Genomic DNA, 19,011 nt, shown 5'->3' with positions numbered 1-19,011 from the left:
GAGCACAGGAGCTTCTGTCCCCATGCGGTTGGGGTGTGCCACCCTACAAGCACATGGACGTGTTCACCAGCGCTGAAGTTCTCGGATCCTTCTAGATTAGGAACTTTTGTGGGTACTTGATCACATAGGCATGATGGATCATGATGAACTCAACCTCCGACCCTTCTCCCCTCGAATGAAGACGGGGGGTGGGACAGAACGTTCCAAGCTTCTAATCACCACTTGGTGTTTCTGGTGACCAGACCCCTTCCTGCAGCCCACCAAGAGTTACCTCATTGGAACATAGGATACTTCTCTCAGGAAATTCCAAGGGACTTGGGAACCCTGTGTCAGGAACTGGGGTGCTTAAGACCAGTGTTTTTATGTCTTACACAGTTTGTCTGCCTTTCTACCTTCCTGGCCAAGAGGAAGAAACACTTTCTATCTGCTCATGATCCATGGGACTTGTCATAGTTTGGGAGTCAGCTCGCACATCCAACATCTCCTCAGGGGCGCCAAGTATGGAGAGAGTGGTTATTTTTTTATTGACTTTAATCTAATACACAGTCACACACCTTAGAGGACTTCTAGCCTCCCTTAGGAAGTTTCCTTGGTTTTCAGGATGAAGAGGACTTTATTCTTCCATCATTATCTGAATGTAATAGTCAAGTATGAAGACACTACCATATGCGGACCAGAAACTGCCCATCCATGCAGAGAGAGGTAGATTCAGCCCTCTGGCTTAGAATGTTCCAGTTCCTTCCCCGGATTCCTCCTCTTGTCCCTTCCATCGTCGGCTTCCTCCAAATCTTCCTTGCTTTGGGTTCTTAGATATAATTAAGATTTTTTGAAAGTTGTCAGGGTTGCAGAACATCTCTGTGGTCTTTTTGAAATAGCCTCCTGGTTTGTCATATATTATCATGTTCCAAATATGTCAAAGTCTGTTGCGCACGTGCGAAGGAAACGGTCAGCTTCTAGATATCCAGGGAATTGTTGAGAACACAGAGCGGTCAAGGCCAGGCCGCGTGGTCCGTCTGCCCCAACTTTGAGGGGAGGTGGCATGGGCTCCCTCCCAGTGTGGGTGGGATTGGTGACGTCACTGGTGGATTGGAGCCCTCCCTCTTTTTGTCTTCCGTCAGCTAGAACAAGCCCTCATTATGTTGCGTTGTGCTGTGGCCACCGCCAAGGTATGTCTCTGGCTTCCCTGGCCCAGCAGCCTGGGTAAGAGCCGTGACTGAAGGTGCTGTGCCTGGTGAGCTCCGAGGAGCCCCGAGGAGGGGATGATTGGGGCTAGCCCTGGAGGGTCCCTTGTGGCCCCTACGGGTGAGCGCAGGGATATGCCTTTCTCTCAGTTCCTAGTTGCTGTGCATAGGACTTCTCTCATTGCTTACTGCACTGGTTCAAACTTTGTGCATTGAAATCACCTGAGTATTTGTCAAAATGCAGCTTTCTGACTCTCCCCTCAGACTGATTGAAATAATTCTGGGAGCCGGGTCTTGGAACCTGCCTTTTACCATTTGCCACTCCCATCCATCCCTCGCCAGGTGATTCTGATGAGGGTGGCCCACAGCCCACCCTTAGAGTCCCACCGATCTAATGGACCTGCCTGTGGTGTCACCACCTTGTCCACGAGCACCCTTCCCTTCTCCCTCCCTCCCTCCTCTCTCCTGCCCCCGAGCTGCATTGGCCTCTGTCCTGCTTGGACCTTTGCTCTTCCCCGTGAACATGGATGTTCCCTGTTCTTCTGTCCCCTTAGGAGGCAGCTGCCACGTTGAGGCTCTTCCTGTGCTTCTCTGTGATCCCTCTTTTCTTTCCACGGTGACTTGACCTTGTAGCATTCTTGAGAATTGTAAGCGAGGTGAGCTTTCAGAAGGATGTCTTTTCTAAACCCATCAGTAGTCCCCCACCCCCGCACCCCGTCTGAAACATCAGCTCTGACCTTGAGTCTCAGGGATGTGGATTTTTCTTTCCTGCCTCTGTTCTGGGCGTCCCTGTTTCAGCCTTGACATTGCCCTGCTGTGGGTGCCTGGAACAGAGACAGATTGTGAGTTTTCAACATGAATTGTGTGAGCGTTAAACAAACAAACAAACAAAAAAACTCCTCCCCTTGACAAAATTCCCTTCCTTAAATCTTTTGTATTACTGGCTTTTGTTGACTGGCTGTGTCCTTGTGGCTTCAGGCGTGGCGAGTGTCCCGTAGCTGCTTAACGTACGTGCTGCTGTTCCCTGTGGGCTGGAGAGGTTGCTCCTCCGAGCCCAGGCTCCGGTCCCTCACCTCGGGGGTGCATGTCCCTGCCATGCAGCTCTCCAGTCTGGGGGCACCGAGCACATGCGTTTCAGCCCTCTGGCATCTCTGTCCTTCTGCCTGCTGCCTTGGCCTTTCTCGGGTGCCCGGCTGCGGTGGCCGTGCCGTGACCTCTGGTTTGCCGCTTGCCCCAGCGCCCCTCCTATCTTGTCATGCTTCCTCTGGATCTCCTAGACTGCAAAATGAACATCAGAACCGAAATCGACTCAAAAGTCTTCTGCTTGGTTTCATCCACGATGATGCGGAGGCCCACGGCAGTGAGGTGACAGTTCGGGGTCACAGAACACTCTGGAAATCTGGGCGGTGGGAACCTTTTGTCAGCTATTACAATTTAAGTTGTACATACCCTGTGACCAAGCGGCTGTGTTCCTAGGCGTCCAGAGAAAGGTTCCTAACCGTGCGTAAAGACAGGCACAAGGCTGTGGATTGTGGCAATATTGAACTGGGATCCGTTCCAGGCGCTGGTGGAAAAGATTGTGGTTGCACCCTGTGATGAATGACGAAGCCCGTCTGCCTGTGCTGGCTCGGGGTGGTCACCAAGGCTGGTTGTGGAGTGACGGGGGGTTATGCAGCGTGTGCCCCAACCTGTGAGAGCACGCAAGCGTGTACGTATGCGCACATAGAATCGTGTAACAACAGTGAGGGGCGGGCTTGGGTTGGAAGGGGAGACCGTGGTGCTTGCTTTGCTTTATAGTTAGGCGTTGGATTTTTTTTTTTAAATCGAGGTAGAATTCACATCACCTACGATTTGCATGTTTTAAGTACACTATTGAGTGTTTTCTAGTATATTCACCAGGATGGGTGACCATCACCGCTCTAACTCCAGAGCGTTTTCGTCACCCCCAAAAGAAATCCTGAACCCGTTAGTGGTCACAACCGTGAAACCACTTTCTGGTTGTGTGAGTTTGCCAATTCTGGACATTTCGTGTAATTCCCTGCTCTCCGAAGGTAGGGTGTTACTAGGAGGGCTTCCTTCAGCTGAAATGATCTCAGGCGGAGAGCCTCCCTGCTTTCTGAAAGTTCGGGTCTTGCCCTTGGCTTTCACAGAAGACCTGCATCAGTAGGGTGACAGCTTTTCTCCTGTCTCGCTGTCCAGATGCTTTTCACTGAAAGGGAAAGTTTCTCTCAAGTTTCTCTCCGAGCCTCTGCTAGGCTGCATCACATGAGCAGGTGAAAATGCGTTCGGCGAGGGTGTGAAAACAGTTCTGGTTTCACGCTGCCGTCATTCCCAGCTGCCCTTGTGCCCGTGTTGTATATTTAGATGAGCTCTTGGAACAGAGATGCGGCATCTGAACAGGTGAGCATCTTTGTCTGGCGAGACCTAGGCGGGATGGAAGTTTCTAATGAAGAGACTTCCTGTTTTGAAAAAGAAGGCAGGCTCTTACTTTGCCTTTGTTTTTAAGAACCTATCCTCTCTTTAATGCTTGGAGTGGGGATATAAGACGCTTTGTAGTCCTGTCTTGGTTAATCGTCGCAAGAGGTACCCTCCCCATTTTACGGAGGAAGGAACCGAGGCTCAAAGAAATAAAGTGATGTGTGTCAGGTCTCACTCTAGTTGGTGGCAGGGCCAAGATGTGAACCTAGGGATGCCCGTGTGTCTGCACACACTTCCCGTCATACATAATGCGTCGCCTGTTACTAAAAAAAACCTATGTCTCTCAATCCCTTGGTTCCTGGTTCTGATCTTCAGGGATACAGATGAGTCCGCACTCTTTGGATAGGTCACGCTGGCATGGATATCCCACCCTAGGGCATTCTTTAGATCACTTTCTCTTGGCCTGACTATCACACAAGCCCCCTGCTTTTTTGCTTGTCTCTCACTCTTTTTTTTTTTAAACCAGAGAGTCCTCTGTGAGGTGGGTGGGTTTATGTGAAGTTTTGGAAGAATTTGGTTGCAACTCTCAGGAGAACTGGAAATTTTTAGTATTCTTACACCATGAGGCAACCAAAACCGTTAGGGGGTGTGTGTGCACATAGGAAAGTAGGTCTCCCTTGGAGTTGTGGCGCATGGCCTTGGAATTCTGCCATCTGTGGAATGGGGACCGCCCTGGTGAGTAGGCTCCTCCAGATGGCAGGGACGCAAGTGTGGTGAAGGGGGGGTGTGTGTAGCATGGGGTTTTGAGACCAGACCGACTGGGGTTTGTATAACAGGGCTGGTCATTTACCGTGTGTGTGTGTGTGTGTGTGTGTGTGTGTGTGTGTGTGTGTGTGTGTAATTAAACCCAAACCTCTATTTTCTCATCTCTGAAACGGAGATTTTGGGCAGCGATGTTCTGAGCCTTAAGTGAGAGGCTGCGACTCAACGTGGGAGTTGTGTGGTGTGTAGGGCTCGGGTAACAGGAGCTCATCTGGCTCTTGACTGCTGCCAGTGGTGTTGGGGCTGGAGCGTGTGGCGGAGTCAGTGTGAGCGAACCGTTCCCGCACCAGGAGAACAGCCGGCTTTTCAAAGCCACCTTCTTTCCCAAGGATGAGGGCCTGGCTTCTCACGAGAAGTTCAAGGTTGGATAAGGATGTCTTAGCTTTCGGGGACTTCCTACTCCAAGATCAAAAGTAGCTGAATGGCAGCCATGGTTCATCTTTTGCCCTGTCCCTGGAAAGGCATGACATGTCGAGTGCTGAATGAGCAGGCCCCCAGAGCGTCTGTCCTGAGAGACTCCAGGCTTGTTGTCCGGGCAGGCGGCACCTGCTTTGGTGAACCTGGGGCCACATGGGGGTCGGTGGCAGCGTCTTTCCTCCGTCTCTGTCACAGCCCTGGGGCGGGGCGAGAACCACCGTGCCCCCTGTCCCCTGCCCCCTTCTTTCCCGAGTTCTCCTTAGCCTTTGGACCCCATCAATGCCTGCTGGACCGAGGACTGAGTGAGAACGTGAGCAAGATGCTCACTTACTCAGCTGCTGACGGGGCCGGACGGGCAGCACGTGGCAGGGGGAGGGCACGGGTTGAGTTTTTTCTGATCCCATCGCTTGATAGCTGTCTGACCTTGGGCAAGTCACGGAACCCCCTGGAAGGTCATTTTGGGGGTTGTTAGTACCCACCTTGCGTGTCTGTTGTGAGAACAGGAAACGCCGTAAAGTGCCGAGTAGCGTGGCCGGCAGGGACGCGTCACGGCTCAGTGGCGAGCTCGGCAGTGAGAGCGTCGGTGCTCCCAGCCCCGCTGAGCTGAGTGTTTGCCCACGTCGGGGTGGCTCCTCCCGCGGCTCTCGGGGGTTGGGCTCCTGCTATTTCACAACAGAGGAGACTCCGCTTGCAGGGGATGGGCGATCTCGTCCAGTCCGGTGGTGTTACGGTGTCTACACCGTTGACTTCTGACTTGAGATGCGCAGCCTCCCGTCTCCCTGGAACTCTGGACTCACACGCTCCCGGGCTCCTGCCGCCTGTTCTCACATGGCCGGTGGTTGTGCCAAACCTGACTTGTCTGAGCACCAGCCCCCTGGTGGGCACCCGCCTCTTCTCTGTCACACCCGCCCTTTCCCCAGCTCGGTGAAACGATGGCCTCATGCGTTCAGGTTCCTGAGGCCAAAGATGGTGGTGGGAGCGCGACTCCTGTCTTCGCTCTAACCCCACGTCGGATATGTTAGCGTCTTCCCTGCACCTCCGGGAGTGCTGTAGCTGGAGGTTGTCGGCTAACGGCCCTCCTGGAAACAGAGCGGCGGGTTCTTCCCTGAAGGGCGACCTGAGCCGTGCCTCCCGCCCCCAGGCCCTGCACACGCCCTCCCATTTTCCCCACTCGCCCCTTCGTGTGGCTGGTAGAACGATCTTTTAAAAAATGTCTGATTTTCCTGCCTTTTGTTCTGAATCTTTGGGGGGCTTCCTGTTTTTCTCACAGTAAACGATCCTCCCCTCCAACCCCCTGCCCCCTTCTCTGTGGTCTCACTTCCTGTTCTCTCTCTCATCCCTTATCCTTCAGCCGTCCTGTCACGCTTGCTCTTCCTGGGAATGCTCTCTCCCAGGGCCTCGTATGGCTCATTCCCTCACTTTATTCTGGTCTCTGCTCAGATGGCATCTCTTTGGTGAGCCTTTCCTTGCACTCACACCATCCTTTTCTCATGCTTAACCTCCCCCCACCTCCGGCTGCAGCACTTTTCACGACCCGATGCATTACGTAGTTCTTCATTTGCCGAGGCCCAGCGTTGCAGCGTAAGCTTCTTGTTGGCATTCAGTTTCCCCCCTTAGTACGTGCCTGCAGGTCCAGTGTCTAGTGCCTGGCACATAACGAATCTTCAGGAGCTAGTTGTTGTGCGAAGAAATGAAAGACTTGCCCAGGGTCACTGCCTGGGGAGTGGCAGGGCCAGACTTGGCCCCTGGTCTCTGATTGCGGAGCCCGCACTCTCACCATCAACATGCTCTCCCCTTGCCACAGCGGGCACTCGGAAAATGGCAGATGCTTTCCTTATGAGGACCGTCTCCTTGGCTGGAACAGTGGTGGGTACCTGCTGTCCTGTAGGGATCATCGTCGCTCACCCAGGAGGGACCTTTCTACTTTGGAACCTCCGAGTGTCCCAGATCTCCCATCACCCCAAACCTGGCCTGCTGTTCCAGGAACCGCACCCTTCCTTTTGTCCATCAGGACGTTCCGGGGAACCGTCTCTGAATTTAAAGTGGCTCCTTACCCTCTTCTGCCACCAGCGTCACACGCTGTTTGCGTCTGGGGTCCTGCTAAGCTTGTTGCATTTGAAAGTAAAACAGTGGCCTTATCGTGCTGTTTGCCGTGCCGCTCTCCGTGGCGTTTGGAGTTTTTGCTTGAAATAATTGAGGCGGAAAACCTCCCGTGTTCCCTGGTGCCTGCGAGTGAGACCCGCATAGCGGCTGCCTCTTTCAGATGACTTACCACAGACACCTCCAGACTGTAATGGCCGGCTGCGAGGAGGTGAAAACTGTGTCATGTTCACTAAGTTTAAATGACCTGTGGGTGCTCACAAACCCACAGCTTTTCTGGAACATGAAAAAATGGTTCTGATTGAAAGTAAATATCTTTGTGCTCCTACCGAACACGATTTTAATTGTCTGCTAGATTTACAAAGAAAAGGTTTACCGGTTTGGCCAAACGTTGCCGTTTGGAGTCTCGCTTCTATAATTAGGCCATGGGGGAAATACGAGAGAAAATGGCGGACCTCTCAGAGTGGACGCATGTAAACCAAGTGTAGGTTGTCCTGTGAATGATGTGGATGTTAACCGTGTTGCCTGGGCTGATGGGGCATCTCCTTTACCGTGCACATTACATAGATCTCTCCCCCTCTGGCACAAGCATACGATGGCCAGACCGCCCGGTGCCTGGAGGCTGCAGTGAGATGACGCATTGGAAGGTGCGTGGTAAGTCATAAAGTGCTGCGTCAGAGGAAGCACTGTCACTGTCGCCTTTTTATGGGCACCTGCTGTACGAGGATGTAGCTCTCAAATTTTTTTAGCACGTTAAATACAGTTCTTCCTTTTGCTTTTGGACCTATCTCTTTGCCTTGGCCTTTTCAGTATAACTTAAGTTCCTCATCCCAGTGGAAGTAGCCAACCACATAGATGGAAGTTTCTGTCTTGTTGGGTCCTGGCAGCTGCACTTGACTTGTAGTCCTTGACTGGGGCAGGCTGTGAAGTTCTGAATGCTGTCAAAGTAACTCAGAACACGGACTGGAAATGTGAATGATGAAATTGTAGATTTGAGACTGCACTGCTGGGACGCCTGGGTGACTCGGTCGGTTAAGCGTCCAACTCTTGACTTCAGCTCAGGTCATGATCTCACCGTTGTAGGCTCGAGCCCCGAGTTGGGCTCTGCAGTGACAGCACAGAGACCGCTTGGGATCCTCTCTCTCTTCCTGTCTCTCTGCCCCTCCCCGACTCGTGTGTGCACGTGTAGTCTCTTTATCTCAAAATAAATAAACACTAAAAAAGAGAGACTGCATTGCTAACCTCTTTTCAAGCCTTGTGTTCTTGAATTCAGGAAGAGCTGTTTTTGATAGGAATAGAAAACTGTGCTTTCCTCTTGGGCTTAAGTTGTCTTTCTCTCCCTTCCAAACTAATAGGTCATTCAGGAGATGCATGTCTTTAAAACACCCTGTCACTCCCTTTTAGTTGGATCTGTCACAAATGTTTGTGTTTGTCGTGTGGGTGTGACTTTCAGAGATGAATCACGTTGATGCTCCCCACGTTGATTGGTGTATTGGGGAGCGTGCAGAAAGTCTGGAATGGGGGTGTAGCGTGCTATTTCTGGCTCTCACACAACTTGATGTTACTCGGGCTTTGATGGCGTTGCCTTCCTTGAACACCCAAACGTCCCCCTGCTCCCCAGGCAGATGAAGTGTTTCTGACTGGAAAGTAAAGAAAGGAGACATGGCCCTGTAAAACTTGAACTAACGGGATGGCTGGCTTCTCGTGCCTCACGGTGTGCGCTCCATGCCAGCGGAGAGGTGGAGAGTGTCTGACCGAGAAATGGCTCCTTTCACTTTCCTAGTAACCCTTAAGCCATAGAGATATACCGGCCACGTTCAGTTTGTCGTTGTCCTTTTCATAAACGTCATCCACGGGGAACCACACCATCGTTGTCCTTTTTGTAAATGCCATCTGTGGGGAACCACCATCGTCCTTGGGACTCCAGGGCCTAAGAGTCTCACCACAGTGCTCTCTAGGAACTACCTGTTGAGTGACTAAAGGTGCTGTATTGGTGATCTCTTGGTGTGTAACAAATGACCCCAAAATTCAGCAGCTTAACACAACACTCAGCTCACTCCCTTGAGTGTGTGGGGAGGAGCAATCCAGGCGTGGCTTAGCCGCGTCCTCTGGCCCAGGGTCTCTCACGGAGCTGCGGTTGTCCTCTCCAGGCTTGACGGGAGGAGGACTCGTGTGGCTGCCGGCAGACCCCAGGGCCTTGCTGGCTGTGTGTGGGGGATGCATCATGGCTCTCTCCATAAGGCCGCTCACAAGGCGGCACCTGATTTTCCTCAGAGGGAGTGAGTGGGAGTGGGCACCCAAGACAGAAGCCACCGTCTCCTAAAACTTAATCTCCACAGTGACATCCCTTCGCTTCCACCACATGGTGTTCCTTCGAGGTGAGTCAGTCAGTCCAGCCCTATACGCAGGGGTGGAGATCCAGTGACGTGAGTGCCAGGAGGGAGGGATCGCTGGGAGACATCTTGGAGGCTGCCGACCAGTGAGAAGATCGCGGTGTAGCTGGGATTTGCTATTTATTATTTCGTGCATGGAATAGAAGTCTCTGACATGCTTGTTAAAGCTGCAGGAGCTGGACCGGGGCACCAGGAGGTCAGAGAGTTGCAGGGGAAGGTTGGCTGGTTCGTTTCTCAGAGACCTTTTATAAATTCATGACTGTCCAAGGTCTGGTTCCTAGTCTTCAAGGTTAACAAGCTTATTCATGCATCTGCCTCCTTCGGTGCAGAGGACCGTGGCTTGCTCTCACATGAACCTACAGAGGGGCTGGTATCTGAGGAAGGAAGGCCAGTGGCTGGATTTCTAAAGAGATGTGCAGACCTCAAGCGGCCTGGAAGGCCACGTCTTTCTGAGCAGCGGGATCTCCTTGTGGCGGAAAGCACCCTCGCTCAGGCGAAGATCAGGTCGTTTGGAGAGCACCTGCGGACCGGGCCGTTAGCCCGTCCGTCACACCTTCGATGCGGACTGGCCCCGGACTGCGCTGATCAGCCACAGCCACTTCCGTGCTGGGGCGTCTGCCCTGCCTTGATGGGCGCTGTTAGTGTCTGAACTTTTCTAAGTGCAGCTTCCTCTCAGATTCTTTTCCTTAAAATCAATTCCGCCCTTCTGTTTTCTAAGTCCCCCGCTGGCACGTGGCCTTACCGTAAAAGACCTGGTACCTCTAGCCGCCACCCCTCCCCCACCCCCATTTCCCACACCCCACAGGCAGCTGCTTCAAACATTTACCTTACGGTTCTGGTACTTACCTTAATGTCTCTCAATAATACGTGTCTACTGTTCCTTGTTGATTTCTCGGTTGTAGGTATTCTTGACTGATTGCTCACTGTGGAGGGGGGAGGATAGCTCTTGGGTCCCTCTCCCCGCAGGGACCCCTCTCCCCGCCCGTCCTCTGGCACAGACATACCCTCTTTTTAGTTTGGTCCCTCTTCGGTGAATACATCACTAGGATCCCAAAAATGCTATCTAGCCGAGCTGCAAGGCACGGGATCGTTGCTTTGGCGCAACTTCTAAATTTCTTTCGAGTTCCTACTGGAACACAACCAAACAAACATGGTTGGTGTTGTGTGAACTTACTACTTACTAATCGAACTGCACGTGCTCTCTCACTTCCGGAAATGTGAATATGTGAAAAACCGGGCCCCTGTGAGGCCGTCTCTCCTGCGGTCCTCTGCCCGCCGTGGCCCGAGGGAGCCTGGCTGCTCCGTGGGCTTGTCCCCACCAGCTCTCTGGTCTTACCGCTTCTTCGGTCAGATGTAGTTCGCGGGCCACACAGTTCACCCTTAAAGGTGTGCAGTCCAGTGGGTTTCAGTGCATTTACAAGGCGTGTGACCGTCCCGTCTCTCTAAATACAGAGCGATTTCGTCATCCCAAAGGCGAACCCCATCCCCATTAGCGGTCATCCCTTATCCCTTCCTCCTCCCGGCCCCTGGAAACCCATACCTGTTCTTGGCGTTTTGTATAAATGGAATCCTGCCGTCCGTGACCTTTTGTGTCTCTTCTGGCGTCTCGCCCTTTGCGTGACGTTCTCAGGGTTCATCCGTGTTGTAGGCGGTGTCAGTGCTTTACTCCTTTTGAGGGCTGAGTGGTCTTCGGCTGCAGGGACGAGCGCCTTCCGTTGATCCATCAGTCCTCCATGGTGGCTGTGTGGGTGGTTTCCACTTCCTGGTTATTAATAATCTCCTCGCTCTTGTGTTGTATCTTCTCTTTCGTAGAAACTGTGTTCTTTTTCTTAGATTTTTTTTTTTGTCTTTTTTTTTTTTGGTTGGGGGCGGGTTAAGATTTTTGGAAGATTGCATGTCTGAAAATGTTTTTACTTTCTTACCACAGGGTTTGGCTTGGTGCCTAATTCCAGGGTGGAAATAATTGCCCTCAGGGTGTTGACAGCAGTTATCACTTGATCGGTTGCTGGCTTACAGGGTTGTTCGGAAATCCAAGGTCATCTAGAACTTTCTGTCATCTGTAAAAGTTCTGCCTCCGCTCCGGAAGTTAGCACCCTCTTCAGTTTGTCTCTCTTGACCTGAAATTTCCCTGTGAGGTGCCTGAGCATGGTTCACCCCTCGTGCTGTGTGCCCACTGGGCTCTTCTGTCCCCACACCCGCCTCTCTGGTTCTAGGACATTACTTGAATGAAGTCTTTGATTTCCTGGTCTCTGTTAACTTTTTTCCCCCCTTCCCTTTCTTGGTTCCTCTCAAATGGTAATTCTCCGTTTCATTTTTTTTTTCCCCTTTTGTTATCCTTTGGCTCTGTCTTCCAGACATTTTCTTACCGTCTGTCCTTTGTATCTAGTGTTCCGTTACTTCCGTCCCAGTTTGGCTTTCCAAACGAGTTTGTCTTTTTACTCTGTGTGTGTGTGCCTCTTTTTCTTCTTTTTAGACTCCTCCCTGTTCCTGTTTTCAGCTATACCATCATCTTCTGTCTCTGGGACTGTGACCGACAGTTTGCAGATTCTCGAGTGTATTTTTCCCTAACTTGTGTCTCTCCCTTACAAGATGTTCTCTTCTGTCTGTGGATTCTGGTCCGGGTTTTCCGTCTTAGGTGCTTGTCTCAGACATGAGGCGATCTCTGGCCATGTGCTCCGAGATAGGGGTGGGGTGCCACAGAGCCGAGCTCTCTGTGTAGGAGCTGTGCTCGTGCCCTGGTGGGGTGATCTGGCTGTGCTGTGTCACTACAGAGCCCCTCGTATCAGCCCCTTCCGGTCTTTTCCTCAGCCTGTTAAAATTCTAGGACAATCCTTTGTACTATGTTGGCTGCTTGCTGCTGGGGAATGGGAAAGGAGGAATGGAAGAAGTTCAGCAGTACTGTTTCTCACTCTCTTTCCTGTGGGGTACCGGTGCCTTCAGCTCCGTCCAGACCACTGTTTTCACCTTCTCTGGAGAATAAGCCCTTAATTTTCTGCAAATGGTTTCTCCTTCTTCTCCTCCTCCCCCTCTTCCCCCCCCTTCCCCCTGCTCTCCTTCCTCTCCCTCCTCCCCCTTCCCCTACCCCTCCAGTGTTTGTTTATTTTTGAGAGAGAGAGAGGAGCGAGGGAGGTGCAAAGGGAGACGAAGACAGAGAATCCAGAGCAGGCTGGGAGCTGCCATCACAGAGCCTGATGCAAGGCTCGAACCCACGAGCTGTGAGATCATGACCTGAGCCGAAGTCTGACACTCAACTGACTGAGCCACCCAGGCACCTCTGCAAATTGCTTCTTAAACATACTTTTTTATCTTTCTTCTACATATTCAGCCCCATGTTTACCCTTCCCCCCCACTTCTAGAAATGTCTTGTATTAGCACTTTGTCAGCTCTTGGCGAGTTGTCCCGTTTGAATGAGATTGCATTTTGGTGTTGTGCACCTGCAGCCCAGAAGGAAACTCTCTCAGGTCTGTCTTGTTGCTCGCCAGTGATTGGCCTGCTTCTTGGCTTCTTGAATTTTGTCGTCTTGTCCCCTCTCTCACTCCCTTTCTTTCTCAAGGGTGATGCTGCTAGAATTTTTAAAATTGGTATTTCAATGGGACTCAGAGGATGTGAGCGTAAATGAATGTGTTCAGTCTGTCATCTTGAAGTGGAAGCCCTTTAAAGGTTTTCTCAGTACCTATTTCAGGTTGCAGAGGGTTCCTGGGTCACTGTCCTCAGCACTGGCTGGGCTGCGGTCACTCCTGGAATGGGAGCAGCTTAGGACGCATTCCAGTGGGATGTGTGTCATCATTCAGGGCCCTGCTGCCTCTGGGCCTCTATCTCGTGGCCTGATGGAGCCTCCGGGAGAGGGCTGAAGGCGGAGCCGCAGTCGGTGCAGACTCAGTACCCCCAGTTTTGCTTAGCCTTGGCCCACTTTCTCGTCCTCCCCCAGTCTGTCCAATTGCTGGTGCCAGAGGGGGGGCTGGCCTTCACTACCATCTCCTCAGTCGATGGGGCGTCCCGGAGTTCCGTCTCCTGGAACACGCAGGAGATGGAATCCGCTTACCTGATGCTTCTTTCTGGGCTTGGGGCTAATCCACATTCTTGATCCACGCCAGTGGGGCACTTCCTTCCTGTCCGTGTTCCCTTGTTTTTCTTGGAATTCGCCTGCTCGTTCCCAGTTCTCACTTCTTGTCCTTTTCTACAAAGCAAGCATTCATGGATGCGACTCTCAAAGGAGGAGTGGCACCCGCCCATGTCTTCTGTGCTCCTAACTCCTGCCCTGGCCTGGGAGCCAGTCTCTTGTTTGGATGGCCTTGCTGGGGATTCTGCATCGGTTGTTGAGTGTTTCCCGAAGCTGCCTAGCTTCCGCCCTAAGCACGGTTGGTAAACGTTCATTCTTAGCGGCTCTGCGTCTGCCCTGACCCCTGCCGTTGACGTCCAGCTGTAGGCGGGTGGTCCTGAGCTGGGGAACTGTGATGTTGGAGAAAAAGAAATGTGACCAACATAACAGGTGGAAACGGAGGCTCCTACGTCTTGCCCGTGCATCGTCTGTTTTGCCCTGGGATGGGGAGTGGTGACCGGGCGGTTCCCCAGACTTCTGTGCGTCTGTCCCTGTGACCCTTCTTCCATTCTTGCCGTTCACTTCATTGTACTTGTGTGAAAATGTTGGAGGGGTGAAGTCATTAGTAGTTGGGATCTTTTTTCTGACTCATCAAAAGCACTCTCTCTGTGGAGAAACCATTTGGCAAAGACCAAAACATTTTTTCACTGGGTGAATAACTTTTGGTTACTGTGAAAATACTTACGGGGTTTCTTTGTTTTCCTAAAGCTGTCCCAAACCTTTGGAACGTTGATGGAGAAGTTGCAGTCACTGAGCAGAAGCCGGGAGAAGTCGCCGAGGAGCTGGCGAGCTCCTACGAGAGAAAGCTCATCGAGGTAAGGCTGGCTGTCCCTGTGCGTTTACCCCCATGGTGGCTGCTTCGTGGACTTTCCGGAAACAGGTCCAACCTGTCACACGGATGGTAGCAGAGCAATCAGACCCTACCCCCCCTTCCCCACCAACAAAGCAAAACACAAAATGGTGAAAGCATGGTGCTTGGTGAAGAAGACCTAGAGCGGGTTCTTCGAAAATATTTAATTAGAAAGTCTTGGTGCCTGTGGCAAGGAAGGAGAGAAAACGAAAATGTGATGTTAAAAGTAAGCAAACAAACGGACCCTTGGATTTGGAGATTACAGACAGGAGAGAATATGACAAACGACTTTGTGCTCAGCAGTGCGCACGCGTGGATGAGATGGTCTCTTTCCGAGGATAACATGGATTATCCACATGAATGGAAGACGAGCCCAGCTTGCCTGCAGGGCACCAAACAACCGGAAGAAAGTTGTGAACATAGAGGAGGTCCCTAGGAGATAGCAAACCTGGATGCTTTTATGGCCACTTTGCTCTTTGTGCTTCCTTAAAGCATCAGCTCTGTCTTTATATCCATGTGTCTGTATCTTGGTTCAAATGTGCATTGTTTCACACCAGAAAATCACGAAGACGGCATAAAAAAGAAACTATAATCCACATTAAAATGGGACTTATTTAGAATTTCAAGGATGGCTTAATGTTAGGAAATCAATCAAGTCAGCTTATTAATAATTAAAGGTGAAACACCAGATAGTGATCTTGATTGGTATTAAAAAGTGAGTTGATAATGTTCATCATCTGTATCTATATCTAACAAAAGTACTTTTCCTTGATGTAGAGTTGATATATAATGTTTCAAGTGTACAACATAGTGAGCTGACAGCTCTATGATAAAAATATTCCTGATCTAAAGAATAAAGGCGGGCACCTGGGTGGCTCAGTTGGTTAAGCCCCTGACTCTTGACTTGGCTTTGCTCATGATCTCCCGGTTCGTGAGTTTGAGCCCCATGTCAGGCTCTGCACTGACTGTGCGGAGCCTGCTTGGGATTCTCTCTCTTCCTCTCTCTCTGCCCTTCCCCCTCTCATGATTTCTCTCTCTCTCTCTCTCAAAATAAATAAACTTAAAAAGAAATCTTTAAAAAAATTAAAGGGACTTCTCTGATAGGATAAACTTGTTTTTTTTTTTTTTTAAATAAGAAACCATTAACTGTCACTGTACTCAGTGGTAAAGCTGGAGGGCTAAGTTTTCAATTAGGTAACTCATATGTAAAATATATACTGTATAAGTGCATATCTATGTTGTATGTGTTGTGGTCACATGGTGGTAGTATTTATCAGAAGTTGTGCACGTATACACCTATAAGTATACAACTCTACTTGTAGTACTTTCTGAATATTCTACGGTGTGTTTTATTTTGGGAATCAGGAAAATACCCACTGTTACCCTGGAGACATGCCTGACCTTGAGGCAGGGTCTTTGAGGAGGAGCCCCTAGGCTCATCTCTGGTTCCTCGACAGCCTTGTGGTCTGTTTCATTGTGTTGCTAATGAAATCTAAAGAAGGGAGGTGAGAAACAATTTGAATTCTAACTCAAGGGAGCTCAAAGGGGAAAGAGCTGGGGTCTTAGCACAATAGGCTGATAGGGGAAGAGTTCCAAACCAGGATGGAAGGGCCTGGGGAGACTGTCCCCTCAGGGCCTCTCGTCACCCCAACACCTATCCTTGAAGCCCTGTTCAGTGGGGTCGTTGACCAGAGTTGGCTGCTGGTGCTCTCAGGTGCTGGGCCATCAGTGCCTTCCCAGAAAGCCTGGGTGGAGAGGCAAATGGGCCCCCTTCCTTCAGGATTGTGGTAGCCTGTGTGTTTGTCTCCCCCAGGACCTCGAGTCCCCGGGAGGCAGAGACCATCTGTTCTCATCTGTGTATACTCAGCTCCCATTCATTGGCAAGTGGTAATACGAGTATTTTTAAGTTCTCCTAGGACAGGCATGTCTCTCGTTCGTTGAATGAATGAAGAGCTCTTGAGCTCAGAACGGTGGCAGGGTTTTTCTCAGAGTGGAAGTGGGTTGGTAGCTTGTGTCCCTTCAGGAAAACCAGGGCCGAGTGTTGAGTTGTAAGGACTTGGTCAGACCTGCTCACATTGTGGAGATTAGTGCTCCTGTTCCCTGACTCCTTTGAGCATGCTCAGCCCCAGGCCTGAGGCAGCGATCCACCTGTAGGTTCGTCCAGCTGGAGAGCTGATCTGCTCTTTGGTAACTCTGGCTGTGAAGGCTCGAGAAGACCTTGGCTGGCTGCTTGGCCCACTAAGCGAAGCACCGTAGATCATTTGTTCCGTGGGACATTAGTTGCTTGATCTGGTGTTTAGTGGGTTCCTGCTTTCTGCATAGGAAACGGGAAGGACAGAGGTCCTGCCCAGGGAGAGAACAGGCAGGTTCTAGGACCAGAAAGGAGACCCTCATGTCTGGAACAGAGCAGACATGTGGAGAGATGTAGCGCTGTGGCTGCTGAAGTCGGTGGGCCAGATGACAGTGCTTTGGAGGCCGTGTGTGGCCGTGCCACCACCTGCTTTGACTGTGACAGAGTCTCCCCATCTCCCTGAACGGAGTTAGTGACGTGCAGGGAAGGTGGCGGTGGGGTGCGCTTGCGTCGTCGTTCTTGTTAGCTGCCGCGTCGGAGGGGGTGGTGGTCGGGGGCTAAGAATTGGTCTCGTCAGCCTTAACTTACTGTCTTGTCATCTGCAACCTCCTTACTCCGGGACCAGTAATAGAGTTGGTGGCCATGGAGGAGGAGCGGGGAGGAGCGGGGAGGGACGGGCTTGGAGCAGAGATGGTCCTCCAAAGGCATTCGGTCCCCCAGACTGATTTTTCGTTATGTTTGTGATGGCACAGGGAGGTCCGTCTGTCAGTGATCTTTTGTCCGTGGCATCTCTTTATCCCAAGACTTTTGCCGAACGCTTTAGGTTACCAGTAATTGAGTGCTTTACAACGTTCTTTGTGATGCTTGTCTGTCATTTCATTATGGTTGGTTGTTACCAAGGGGTTCTAAACACGTGTCTGTGTGAAGTAATGAAAGCATGTGGGGGAGGAGTTGATGCACTTCCTTAATTTCAGGAGCAGAGGGAGAAGCGACCTTCCATTTTAAATAATAGGACAGTTTGAAGAACCCCAACAACTGAATTACTTTGTCGTGATTCGTTCCGGTGAGAAGGGAGTTCCTGAACCTTCTTTTCCTAGATGCCTCTCAGCGTTGACGCCGCCTCGTCCTCCTGTGCACACTGCATACACATCGGTGCGCAGTGACCTGGCTCCCACACCCCTGGCAGCTCAGGACCCAAAGTCTACACCGTGAGTCGCCTTTTAATGGCTGGAGAGCATCAGGGACCAAAGACTGGCGATCGAGAGATGGTTCTTGACACCCTGTGATGGTTAACTTTTGAAAGCAAGAGGGAAGGGAGAATGCTGGCAGGTGTAGGCTCACCTGGCGAGGGGGGAGAACACGAATATGAAAACACCGATTATTTAGCAGCCTCTGTGATACTCCCAGCTCGCTGTTGGGTGCACGCTTCTTTCCGGGCCACGCGCTAAGAAAGCCTTTACGTGGATGAACTCACGTGATCCTCAGCAGACTTCGTCAAGGAGCAAGCTGTTCACAGCTGTTCACCTTTGAGAAGTTCAGGAACGTGCCCAAGATTTTTCGGTTTGCTAGGCAGCAGAGTTGGATTCGAATCACCCAGGCCGCCCAGCACGAGAGCGCAAACCTGTAATCTGTCTGCCATGCTCTGGAAGGCCGCTCTCACGGGAGAAACAGAGGCTGGGCCTGACCGAACGGAAGGGATGGTCCCTGGTCGTGTTGGAGAGAATGCGTGGAGGGAGGAAAACGAGCGGTAGAAAACAGGGATGATACGGCGCCAGCCGTTCACGGCGGTGCTGCGGGGAGGGCACACCGCTTACCCTTCCTTAGTTGCGGCAGAAGGGTGTGATCTCCTCGGTGGGGCAATTACCTGCTTCTGTAGCGAGTGGAATAGAGCCCCAGGCTGGGAGCTCCTCGAGGGAACCGTAGATGTTATCTTTTTAACTGCATGTTAATTGCCCGACGTGGTTCCAGCATACAGTAGGAGCTCCCTAAATAGTGAGCCGAATGACAGTCTCTCGAGCGGAATCAGCTGTTCACTGCGAGGTTTGTAGAAAGTGGTAGATGTGACTTAATGAAGCCCTGGGTTGCGAGGGCGTCGTACGGAGCACTGCTATAGCTCAGGAGGGATGTGTGATGAGAGGAAACAGGGGTTCTTCAGGGGAGGCAGACTTGTTTCTGGCCCTCAATTTCAGGAGGAATTTGAGCCTGGAGAGGACACTGAGGGACAGACAGACCGTTCCAACTCCTATAGCACGTGTTTATTGAGGACCTTCTAAGTGTCCAGCCCCTTCTTCCTTCCTTCCTCCTCCTCTCGTGGCCTTCCCATCCCCGGGAGCCGTAGGGCTGATGGTTCCAGGAGGTGGTCATAGAAGATGTGAGTTGAGGCAGAGACGCCTCTCAAATGGCATTTACTTCCCTGGATTGCGTTTTCCTTCTTTTCTGGTGGCGTCTCTGATGTCTCACTGGTGGGTACCACTGGCTCCTCATTGCCCCCAGGCTTGGTCCTGGGGCACAAGGATGAGGAAGAGCTCAGGCACCTTATGGGAGCTTCTAGAATGTGCCTCCCTTTTTCTTCCATTACTGTTAGTAAGGACGCTTGAAGTTGCTTTTGTAAACTTCGTATCTATCTCGAGGATCTAGCCATGAGGAGCAGTTGATTTGTG

At 51.4% G+C, this 19,011-nt stretch overlaps 1 protein-coding gene across 5 annotated transcripts in view; it reads left to right on the top strand.

The window, feature by feature from the left end:
• The window catches only part of SNX29 (sorting nexin 29), a 499,225-nt gene that overhangs the window by 242,775 nt on the left and 237,439 nt on the right, over positions 1–19,011 (top strand). For all 5 annotated transcript variants that reach the window (XM_045048367.1, XM_045048365.1, XM_045048369.1 and 2 more), the window contains one exon: positions 14,139–14,245. In XM_045048367.1, the coding sequence (XP_044904302.1) occupies positions 14,139–14,245 (107 nt within the window). The remainder of the gene's footprint in view (positions 1–14,138; positions 14,246–19,011) is intronic.

Source organism: Felis catus, chromosome E3, assembly GCF_018350175.1.
Source record: "Felis catus isolate Fca126 chromosome E3, F.catus_Fca126_mat1.0, whole genome shotgun sequence".
NCBI classification, from domain to species: Eukaryota; Metazoa; Chordata; class Mammalia; order Carnivora; family Felidae; genus Felis; species Felis catus.
This window is presented reverse-complemented; position numbering and strand designations above follow the sequence as displayed.